The sequence below is a fragment of the Oreochromis aureus genome, linkage group 10 (genome assembly GCF_013358895.1).
Source record: "Oreochromis aureus strain Israel breed Guangdong linkage group 10, ZZ_aureus, whole genome shotgun sequence".
Classification (NCBI taxonomy): domain Eukaryota; kingdom Metazoa; phylum Chordata; class Actinopteri; order Cichliformes; family Cichlidae; genus Oreochromis; species Oreochromis aureus.
Window position 1 is genome coordinate 11,478,645 of NC_052951.1, and position 11,030 is coordinate 11,489,674.

General features: G+C 40.9%; 1 protein-coding gene and 1 non-coding gene across 9 annotated transcripts; both read left to right on the forward strand.

The window, feature by feature from the left end:
- Nucleotides 1–3: 3 nt before the first annotated feature.
- LOC120442281 (filamin-A-like) lies at nucleotides 4–5,032 on the forward strand. 8 transcript variants are annotated; one of them, XM_039618486.1, is made up of 7 exons: nucleotides 4–42; nucleotides 483–650; nucleotides 2,473–3,571; nucleotides 3,715–3,844; nucleotides 3,963–4,062; nucleotides 4,140–4,280; nucleotides 4,380–5,032. In XM_039618486.1, exons 4-7 carry the CDS (start codon nucleotides 3,812–3,814, stop codon nucleotides 4,538–4,540), a joined length of 435 nt encoding a protein of 144 aa, XP_039474420.1. In that variant the 5' UTR covers nucleotides 4–42; nucleotides 483–650; nucleotides 2,473–3,571; nucleotides 3,715–3,811; the 3' UTR covers nucleotides 4,541–5,032. The 8 variants fall into 8 exon arrangements, 6 of the variants coding, with proteins under 6 accessions (XP_039474420.1, XP_039474419.1, XP_039474422.1 ...); XR_005614621.1 differs by having other exon boundaries at nucleotides 10–42; nucleotides 2,473–2,567; nucleotides 3,510–3,571; nucleotides 3,715–4,062; XR_005614622.1 differs by having other exon boundaries at nucleotides 10–42; nucleotides 2,473–2,502; nucleotides 3,510–3,571; nucleotides 3,715–4,062.
- Nucleotides 5,033–10,078: 5,046 nt separating this feature from the next.
- trnat-cgu lies at nucleotides 10,079–10,150 on the forward strand. Its single transcript has one exon. It is a non-coding gene; the product is annotated as a tRNA-Thr (tRNA).
- Nucleotides 10,151–11,030: the final 880 nt, after the last annotated feature.

Sequence of the window (11,030 nt, forward strand, 5' to 3'; positions counted from 1 at the left end):
TTTTTTTCTGCTCCGCGCTGCACGCGCTGATGAAGGCACTGGGTAAGATTTCAACAGTGATGTCAGCTTGAGTCTCACGTATACTGGGAGTCAAAGAGGACAAGGAAGAAAATGTGACTCATGGCATTCACTGCCACGTTTTTCTGTGTTCCTTAACTTTGTTTTCTGCCTTTCAAAGTTTCTATCAAGGAGTACGTTTCAGGATGTATAATTTGCTCGTTATCAAATTATCAGTATCTTTGGAAACATTTAATACATCGTGATGGTTTCATTGCTGAGTGGTTTTCTGTTGTAGAATTAATATTCATAATAATATTTATACAGAAGTTTTACAAGCCCGCACAGTAAAAATGTATGAATTAAATGTTACTGATGGGCTCTTTTCAAAAACATCAGCGTCTGTGTCACACTGATTTTGATTAACTGACTTATTTTATTGTAACCAAACCTATGCTCATATTGTTGTCTTGTTTTTCCTTTAGCGAGGTGGTTTCCTTCCACTTGTAGCAGGACCAGTACGTCTGCCAGCTCCAATCAAAGCTCCGGTGACCAGGAAGACCTCAGCATTCTCCAATTCCTGCTGAATTACCGCAAACAGAAAGAGAACTCAGAGGGCATTGGAATAGAGGACGATGACACTGAAGACCGAGGTAATAGGTCTGTCTAAGGGCCAGTGGAATATCAGCTGTAGACTGTAGTGGTGGTTATATTAGATTCAGAGTGTAGAGGAGATGACCCTTTTATGACCAGCAGGAAGGCACACACACACACACACGCAGTGTCTTAGGTTAATGACACACCATATGGGGTTTACAATGGGGGGGTTGCTTTTATAAAACTGTTTGTAACAAAGAGTTGAGATTTGCAGAGGGACTCCCGGGCCATGCACATCTCCATTCTCGAAGATGAATAAGTGATAGAAGACGAATAAATGGTTGGGAAGTAACTATTAACCCTCACTATAAAGACATAAATGGTAACTATAAGTAACCACACAAGAGGTTTACTGCAGTGTAACTAAGGGAGGGTTCAGGGTCACCTGATCCAAGGCTGACTATATGCTTTATCAAATAGGAAAGTTGTAAGTGTAATGTTGAAAGTACAGAGGGTGTCTGTCTCCTGAATCCAGACTGGGAGCTGGTTCAGAGCAGAGCCCTGAAAGCTGAAGGCTCTGCCTCCCATTCTACTTTTAGAAAGAGCTAGTCTGAGAGTGAAGAGCTGTACCGGGGTGATGTGGTACCTTAATGTGTTTAAGATATGACGGGGCCTCATAATTCAAGACCTTGTTGAAATATTGCCATGTCTTTATAACTCAGTCTTCCTACGTGTTGCATCATTGCTGGAGATTTGTTAGGACAGCTCAGTGATCTGTGGTTTGTTGGGCTCCTCTGAAAATATGACACAGTGTCTGAGAGTAGTGGAAGACAGAGTCAGTGAGCCTTCACTACCATAACTTAGCCAGTGAGTATGTAGACATGAACTGACCTGTCACTGGAGATACTGTCACAACAGTTAGATATGTAGTTCTTTACTCCAGGACACTGTCCAGCTGCTGGGAGCAAGCCCTGAAGCAGTCAATGACATCTGCTGCAGCAAAACTTGCATTTTGCTAGTGTTTATACTCAAAATCAGTATATAATCAGTCTCAGAAAGCTCTTGTGGTTGTTAGTCAGTCCTACCTTCTCTGTTTCAATGTATATGTGAGAAGGAATTGCATAAAAAGGTAGATGTGACTTTATAATCTGTAATATCTCAGGTATGAACCAAATCTGGTGGATACCGTGCTGTTGGAGGCAAAGGAGCCAATGAGTAGAGAGGCGGTACCCCAAAGTTTAAAGCCAACTACAACTAATATTAATTTATTTTACGTGCATTTTCTTGAATATTGACTTGCTTGAATATTTGAATTTTAACATTGAAAACTAGTGATAAATATTACTAAGATTGTATGGATTAACTTTTTTTCTTAGGTGCACCAGCACAAAAGTTAGGTGCACCCAAATTTTTTCATCGCATCGCTTAACCCCACTGTTTTACATGTTTCACTTTATTTTAATTGCTGTCATACAGACAATATTGATTTGTAAATGATTAACTAACAAGCTTGTCGACACAAAGTTCTTTATTTGGAGCACAGTTCTACAGGAAAGATAAGTTACTGAAATAGTGCTTGTGCTTAAAGTGCTTTGGCACTCTTTGGCAATATTGTAGACAATGTTAAACTTGATCATCATCTGGGCCTCCTCTGACAATCTGTTTGCTGCTGCCTGCCGCTGAAAGGCAGTGGGGAGAGGGGGCACTTGGGCAGGGCATTTATCACGACATGTAATGTGTTTTCTGGATACACTGGTGCTTTTTAAGCGTTCAGAGGTTGATGGCTCTGTGTCAGAGCACTGGCTATGAACTTCACACAGATCGGACGTAACGAAAAAGTTATCAATTGTTCTTTTCATCTTTTCTCATTACCCACAGCTACATCCACTTCTCAAGCGCCACAGCCTGGTGAGTATGTGATCTGCGTTCGCTTTGGAGGGGAGCACATCCCTAGCAGTCCATTCCAAGTCGCAGTGAGTGAGCTGCATTTAATCCTACGTGCCTACATGCTGTTTTGGCAACTTTCATGAATAAAACTGAGTTTTCAGTCTCAGTCAAAACAATCGCAAACAGGCAGAGTACAGTTGTCAAGAATGACCCTCGAGTTAGAGAAGCAGTAGTGTCTTATGATGAGTCTTAAGCTGCGTCAAGTCAACGACATGAAGCACCTATGGGCGAGATAACTCGAGTAGATAGGACGTGGGCAAGACCCAAGATAAGCTTTTCTCAAATTCTACATAAGCAATTTAAGTGAGTGCTAATAAGAGTGACAGATGCCACCGACTGAAGTAAATGCATAAGCAGTCCCAGATGCCAAAGCCCTGATTGAATATCTTTGTTAAAGCCAATAAAGTCACATATGTTGTGTTGCTGTGAAAGCAGGAAACTGCCCATGCTGTCCAAAAACAGCTTTTTTTCCTGCTGTAAAGGTGGACATGGGAGCTTATATGAGAATGACTCTTGGAGGAATCACATTGTTTGTCACAGCTGTACTGGCTTCATTTTTAATTGTTTTTATTTTTCAGCCATTTAGTACTGATGAAGTACTTTTAAAGTGCATTTAAGGAAAGTTCTCATTTCTCAGTGGAGTGTCAGTAAGACGGTATAAAGGAGTGGGGTCTGTATAAGAACACATTTTCAGATGAATAGGCAGTTGATGTAGAAATGGCGCGCATTACAAGTCGAACTTGATAATGAAGAGTGTTTACGTTGCTCCTCAGTACAGTAACTGCTGAGGTTACAGGATTTACGAGTGCCCTGGAGCACAGATCCATTCCCCTACAGAGGCTTTGTGATTGGTCCTGATGGCTGCAGCCGTTTCGCTATATCACTTTGACGCCGTTTTAATCCGCTCCAATGCCTTATCTTTTTCCCTCTCTCAATTCCCTCCATCATCCCTGCCTACACCCTCCAAGTACTGGAAGGAGCTCCGTCAGACCAGCTCATGCAACAGAGCCAAATGCCCCAACAGCCCTGGGTATCTAAAACCTCAGCCTCCGGTCTCTCGGCCTTCTCAGCTTCAGTTTTTGTTCAGCTTCTCCCTGTTGTCCCTTTGTCATCTATAGCACACATGGTCTCCCTTCATCAGACTGCATCATTGTCTGCTGTCTCTCATTGCAGGTGTTTCATCACTGAGAGGGTGCGTTCTCTCATTTCTCTCTCTCCATGTCAAAAACGGGATGCCTGAAACACATGGACAGTTCAGCAGAGCTGCATAATGTTAAGAAGCCACAGCCTTCTGATGTTACAGGTCCTGTATTAATTTCCTGTGTTCATGTAGTCTGTGACATGTTGTCACTGTAACCAGAACTGGTGCCACAATCTCTTGACAACCTGTGATCTGACGTGTGCACTTGCGTGTCTCTCAGGCAACAGACCGACCAATGGGAATGATCTGGCTGGATGTGGCAAGTCTGAGACCATTTGACCTGGTGATTCCATTCACCATCCAGAAAGGAGAGGTCACAGGTAACAAGTCTACTTAATAAACAGATAGTTTGATCATAATGATGTGTGTGTGTCATTGTTTTTGTTCTCTGCTTTAGGTGAGGTCCGAATGGCATCAGGCAAAGTTGCTAAGCTTGACATCACAGACAACAACGATGGCACAGTTGCTGACAAGTACGCTCCCACAGAGGCCGGTCTGCATGAGATGGATATCAAGTACGATGGCACCCACATCCCAGGTATCTGCATATGGTCAGGAGAAATGCGTGGGAATGAAGTGCATGGAGAAAATAGTTTGGAAGGAAGTCACTAACCGCTCTTTTTCTGTCTGTCAACAGGAAGTCCCTTGCAGTTCTACATGGATTGCATGAACGGTGCCTATGGCCCTGGCCTTATCCACGATCCATCTGGAGATGTTCCAAGACTACATGCCTGGAAACATTCTGCCCGAAACCCACTGCTCAGCTGCAGATATTCCACTGGACATAGGAGAGCTTGACCTCATAATGACCTGTCCCCTCCCACCCCCTGCATGAGACTGTACGAGCATTGAGCAGCTCCTTCAGCAGTGGACTTTTACACCCACAGTGTAGGAAGGAGCGCGACCGCAGGTCATTCTTACCAGCAGCTGTCAGACTCTATAATCCAGTTTAACATGGTTATCTCACTCATCACCTGTTTAATTGACATATCAAATGTTTTTAATTGCTGCTGCTCACTTTACAGCTTGTTTCTACACTGTATATTTCACCAGGATCATTCACCCCTTGTGTAAATATCTCTGTACACTTTTATCTGTATATCTGTGTGTATGTATATAGAACCACTCTGCGTCTTCCTTCTATATTTTATATTCCTCTTGCTGTGTAACACCCACATTTCTCATTTGTGGGATAAAAAGGTTTATTCTATTCTATTTCAACATTAAACTCGATACTTTGTGAAAAAGTCAAAATATGGAGATTAAAGGTTCCATTTCAAGGCAAACAAATCTATTGTCGATGAGTCTGTAGGTGGGCGGCTTGATCCAAATATTTATAATATTGACAAACCAGCACTGGTATTGGTATCAGATCGATACTAGCTTTGTTTCTCTCTTCAGTCTGTCTGTAGACCACTGAACTGTATAAATGATTTTTTGGAATGAAAAAATCGTTAACTTTCCTTTTCCCTGGGGCTTTGCATCAGTCGCCTCCTCCCAGCCTCATATTTCTGACAGTGTAATCAAACAGGTGCTTTGGTTTCATCTTCTCCACAACTGTATTTCCCCTCATGGTGGCTTCTTATCATAAGTAATGTGCCAAAACGTTATTACTTGCATGGGCTCACAGTGGGTAGTTGTGGGCGGGAGTGTGTGAGCAGGGCAAACCCACGCTTAACCTCCACAGGGCAACAGAAGTTTTGACCTTTGATGTCCCTATATGGGCCCAGATGGACAAAATTATTCTGGATGGGTTTTCTAAAACCTGTAGTGGTCCAGTTCTTTAACCTGAGCCCCAAAGGGTTTTCTGAGCTTCCTGCTCGAAAATGAAATGCCCCAAATTAATTGAGTGCAATTACAAACTCTGTGTATACAATCGTGGTATCAAAAGAAAGCTAACACTTGTGAAATGTCATCAGAGGTGTAAATATTGCAGCAGATATTACTGTGTCAAAGTTACTGAGACTGGAACACAGAAAAAGTGAGTAGATTTTATTCCCGCCTAATTTTTTTATTTATTTTTTTAACATATAACCCTTTTAAAAACATGCTTCAGTTCACATTTCACAACAAACAAAGAAACAAACAACCTTTATTTGTCACATACACAATCATACAGGGTACAACATGTAGTGAAATGCTTGTGTCTGAGCTGCAGACATTTAATTCCCGAAATTCAGTAACCAACATATAAACATCATCTGTGCAAAGTTTTATGTTTCTAAAGTGAAACCGTGAAAAATTACAGCACTGCCAACACATAAATATCCAGACGTTGAACAAAAAGGCCCAATTTTGCACACATTGAACACCATGTCAGTTGAATTTTTTAGGTATTAAACAGCAGAAATTATTTAATTTTATTAACAGGCCTAAAAATACTTTTTGAGCCAATATTTTTTTCTTTTTTTACTTTTTTAAGTTGAACAACTAAACAACAAATATACATAATAATGCAGTTATAGAAAGGGCAGGAAAAATGTCACAGCTTGCAGTATCTTTTACAACTCATGTATACAAATACAAGTCGGTAAACAAAAAAGGAATACATTAGGAGAAAAAAAAAGATTAAAAAAGAAAAAAGGGTGCTCGAGGTATAAATAACGTATAAATCAAGTGAAACATTTGACACAGCTCTTGTGTTTTACATGCTTTGGAATTTGTGCTGTTCTTTAGATTCTCTAGATAACTGTGGTGGTTTTTGTGGTCTTCTTTTGCGGCTCTTTCAGTGAATTTTAGTCAGAGCGCGGTGAAACTTGGTGTTTGGAATCGGTGATAGCTCTGGAAGATAACCAGCCTTTCTTTATCCGGTTACATGAGGTCTGATGAATTTGTGGTTCAGTTTTGTTTGTTTAGTGGACTTGTGTGCATTTACGTAACTGCTCTTTTAATCATGGCTTGTTTTCGTTGTGTTTGGTGGTTGTAGAAATGGTTTATATGAGATTTTAGCGGAGATGTGCCCACAGAGTGAATGTAAAATGCAAATGAAGCAGTAGAAACAGTCTACGTCATTTCCTGGATGCTGTACGAAAAGTAGCGGTAAGAAATCGAAGGCGTGACCGTTATGATTTTGAATATAATATCTGTGTGTGCGCTGAGTAAGTACTGAGTAAATACTTTCAAGGCATAGAAATGACTCAAAATATTTATAACACTGTCTTTGCTCACTTATAGATCGTTAGACACACAGATAACATTGCATGTGCATGTGGTGTTTGAAGTACTTTCAAGTACAGATGAGATAACACCTTATCATATTATCATCGTCAGAAGTGAGCATATACGCACGCACTCTTAACTCTTCCATGTAAAGTTTTGAATATACCTATAATCCAGGTAACGTTTGATAACAGCGCACTAATACTATTAGCTTAATCTAAGATATGGGTGTCGGAATAGGTGTTCTCCCACTTATTGCGCTACCATGAAGTGAGGGGTACAAGTTAAACTGCCCAGGGTTAACATAGAAAGACAATCATCCACACTCACATTCACACCTACGGTCAGTTTAAAAACGATGTGGGCTTCATAGATAATTGGCAAACCTTCTGGAGGAAACCTGGTCTTGTTAGGAGAGACGGCATCCATCCCACTTTGGATGGAGCAGCTCTCATTTCTAGAAATATGGACCAATTTATTAAACCCCCCAAAATATGACTATCCAGAGTTGGGACCAGGAAGGAGAGTTGCAGTCTTACACGCCTCTCTGCAGCTTCTCTCCTCCTGCTACCCCCCCAAAAACCCATCTCCATTGAGACTGTGTCAGCTCCCAAACAGACAAAAAACAAACTTGGTGTTAAGACACCAATTTGGCAATTTGGGGGCACGGTCATTCTCTACACATGTTCAGATGCATCTATGCTTCTATGGAAACTGTTCTTATGGCGAGAGGTTCTGGTGCGAATGGACCGGAGCCTCCTGCCTGAGGGGAGCAGGTCAAACAGACTGTGTCCAGGGTGAGAAGGGTCAGCTGTGATCCGAGCTGCACGCCCCAGTGTCCTGGAGGTGTACAGGTCCTGCAGAGATGGGACTTTGCAGCCAATCACCTTCTCAGCAGAGCGCACAACACGCTGCAGTCTCTGTTTGTCCCTGATAGTGGCTCCAGCGTACCACACGGTGATGGAGGAGGTGAGGATGGACTCGATGATTGCAGTGTAGAACTGCATCATCGTCCGTGTTGGCAGGTTGAATTTCTTCAGCTGCCTCAGGAAGTACATCCTCTGCTACGGCATCATGCCCTTGGACTCATTTTTACAACTTTTTAGTAGGAAAAAAAGAGGAATTTTAATTAAAAAATGTTTGACATTTGTGAAAATGTAATTTTTCCTGTATTCATTTTTTTTTGTTGTTGTTGTTGTTTTTTTTTTTTACATTTGTTTTGGTTTTTATTGCCTTTTGAGTCAAAAGTCTCCAGATGCAGATGCTTGGTTTCCTGGTATTTCAAGACATTAATGCAATGGAGAGGGATTTAAAAAAGAAAGAAAGAAAAGAAACAGTGGAAAGTGAATCTCACATGAAGCGGAGGAGCTCAGAGTTCTCTCATTAGTCTAAATATCTTCGGAAGTGAGTGCAGATAGTAGTGGGAACATTTACTCAAGTACTTAAAATACATAAAGTCTGTGTTTCAGGTAGGTGTTTCCATGTTATACTAGATTCTGCTGTACTATGTTTTGGGTATAAATATTGTTTTTTCAGCTCACTGACACTTATTTTAAAGCTTTAGTTGTTTTTGTATTATAGCTCAATAAGGGCAATAACTATGTTACTAATTACAAAAAGTTGGCACACTGTACAATGTAAACAAACAGAATGTATATGTATATTATAGCACCAAATCACAGTAACAATCACCTCAAGCTGCTTTATGTTGTAAGGCAAAGACCCTACAGTAACAATAAAAAACAAACAAACCCAAAAACCCAACAATAATCATATGACGCTCTTTGAGCAAGCACTTGGTGATAGTGGAAAGGGAAAACTCCCCTTTAACAGGAAGAAACCAGGCTTGGAGGGTGAGGGTGGTGGTGCTATGATGATTGTAAGACTAGCATGACCTGTGCACAGTGCAAGAAATGTGTGTGTGGGTGTGTGCGTGCATGAGTATGCACACACTCATCCATGTGTACACTAGTGCAGACAAGAAACTTGACTGTTGGACAACAACTGTTCCATGTTCTGATTATTTGAGCGATGTCATTATTTTCTGTTTCACAAATATGTACCCCCCCCCCCCAAAACAAACAAACAAACAAACAAAAAGAACAAGTACATAAAGACTCACACAAAAAAATAAAGCAGAAGAAAACCCTTCTTCAACTCTGCCGTGGCCGGTCCCAAGCCTGGATAAGGAAAGACGAAGGGTGAGTGAAAGGGATGTCTAGGGTCACGAAAATCAACATGACTCATTCTAAAGGGCACAGACGTGCACCCAAAATTAGAAAACAATTGGATGAAAGATTTTGAAGATTCACTAAATCTGTCATCACCAAAAACCAATAGGGTGTCAGTAATCTTGAAAAGATTTGAATGCAAACTTTCCAAGATACATTTATTCTACAATAAAAGTTTGGCCTGATGGCGGTGCTGGGGTTCTACAGTGTGGCCTGGTGGCCAAGTGGCAAGGTGTTAGTGTTGTAAACTGAAGATCTTGGATTCAATACCCATCTATACCTTTAATACAAGCTGACAAGGGAAACAAAAAGTCCCTTTCTGTACTAGACACTAGCTGTAAGAAACAACAGTCCGTCCAGGAGCAATGTTCTCCCGAAAGTCTGTTCTGGGCATCTTTTTCACTCATCAAAGTGACTTCTTCAGTTTCACCTGACTGCAGGTTTCCACAGCCTTATAAAGAGTGCATCTGCATAATGTCAGAAATTATACACAAGCATAAAAATAACAGTCCACTCAAGTTTTACAAAACACCATTGCTTATTGAGTAATAGAGCGTTATATACTGTTTATGATTTAACACCACCATGATGGTTTGTGGAGCATTGTGGAGTGAAATGTCACTGCTACAGCTTGGCTGAAACTGGGTGATAGTAATCCTAACAGAATAATGCCGGTGTTGACCAGATGCACTATAAATGTGGCAACACTTTACAAGCTTGCAACATTTTTCATGCTTTCCTTGGAATGATGTTCGCATTTGGCAATCTTTCTCTGGGTTTTTGGAATATTGGAGAATGTTGCTTTTGAATGGACTGATTCTTATGCAGTGATTCTCTACTTTGAGCACTCAAACCAACTAAGATGACAAACATGTTCATCAATTCATTTAATTGAACAATTCAAGAGGAATATGATGTTACGGTATGGACAAAGTTCAGCCTGTGTGGCATAGTGGCCAAGTGGCAAGGCATTGGTCTCGTCTACCAAAGCTCATGGGTTCAATCCCCATCTGTGCCTTTAGTACAGTGATTAAAAACCTGTTTGATTCTGTACTTGCTGATCACGTTGCTTTAAGTAGGGGAAACACTCTGCTCCCAATAACCAGAAACACTGAACAGAACTTTAGACATGACTCTGGTGCAACAACATCACTGTTGTTGGCGCTTTACTCAGTGTGAGTATCAGTTTCCTTTACTCACAGGTTAAATATTTAACAGAATATAACATACGTTGTGAAGAGTCAAAGTGGACGATCCAAACAGGATATCTGACAACAGGAGACATTCGCAAAAGCATATTTACACTGATAATTCATATTAATGTTAATAATGACAATTTAATGACCATAATGCTTCCATCAAACTGAAATCCACCATTAATAAATCCTCAATTGATTTTTTAGACACAACTACATTTAAGGGCCCAAATTTCCCGAATGACCACAAATTAGATGTTAAAGTCTTTTTCAAACCTACAGATACACATGCCTTACTGTTCAGAACAAGTTTTCACCCAAAACACACATTTGCAGGGATAATTAAATCCCAATTACTGAGATTTCACAGGATCTGCACTCAACAGAGTGATTTGGGGGAAGCGGTCAAGATTCTATTCTCAGCTCTCTCCACTAGGGGGTACTGTTGGTCCTTTTTAAGAAAATGTTTCAATTCATTCTTGCAGACCAAGCCAATTGATGTTTCTCCCCTCATCCCAGTGGTGATCACATATTCTCCCTCCACCTGCAAATTGGTCAGAGTTATCAAGAGCAACTTTCAAAGGTTCACTCAGGACACACATATCCTTCAGGATCACAAGGCAATTGCAGCCTTCAGGAGGAACAAAAACCTGGGTGATCTCCTTGTAAAGGCTAAAATCTCACCTCTCTCTGAGCCTAAGC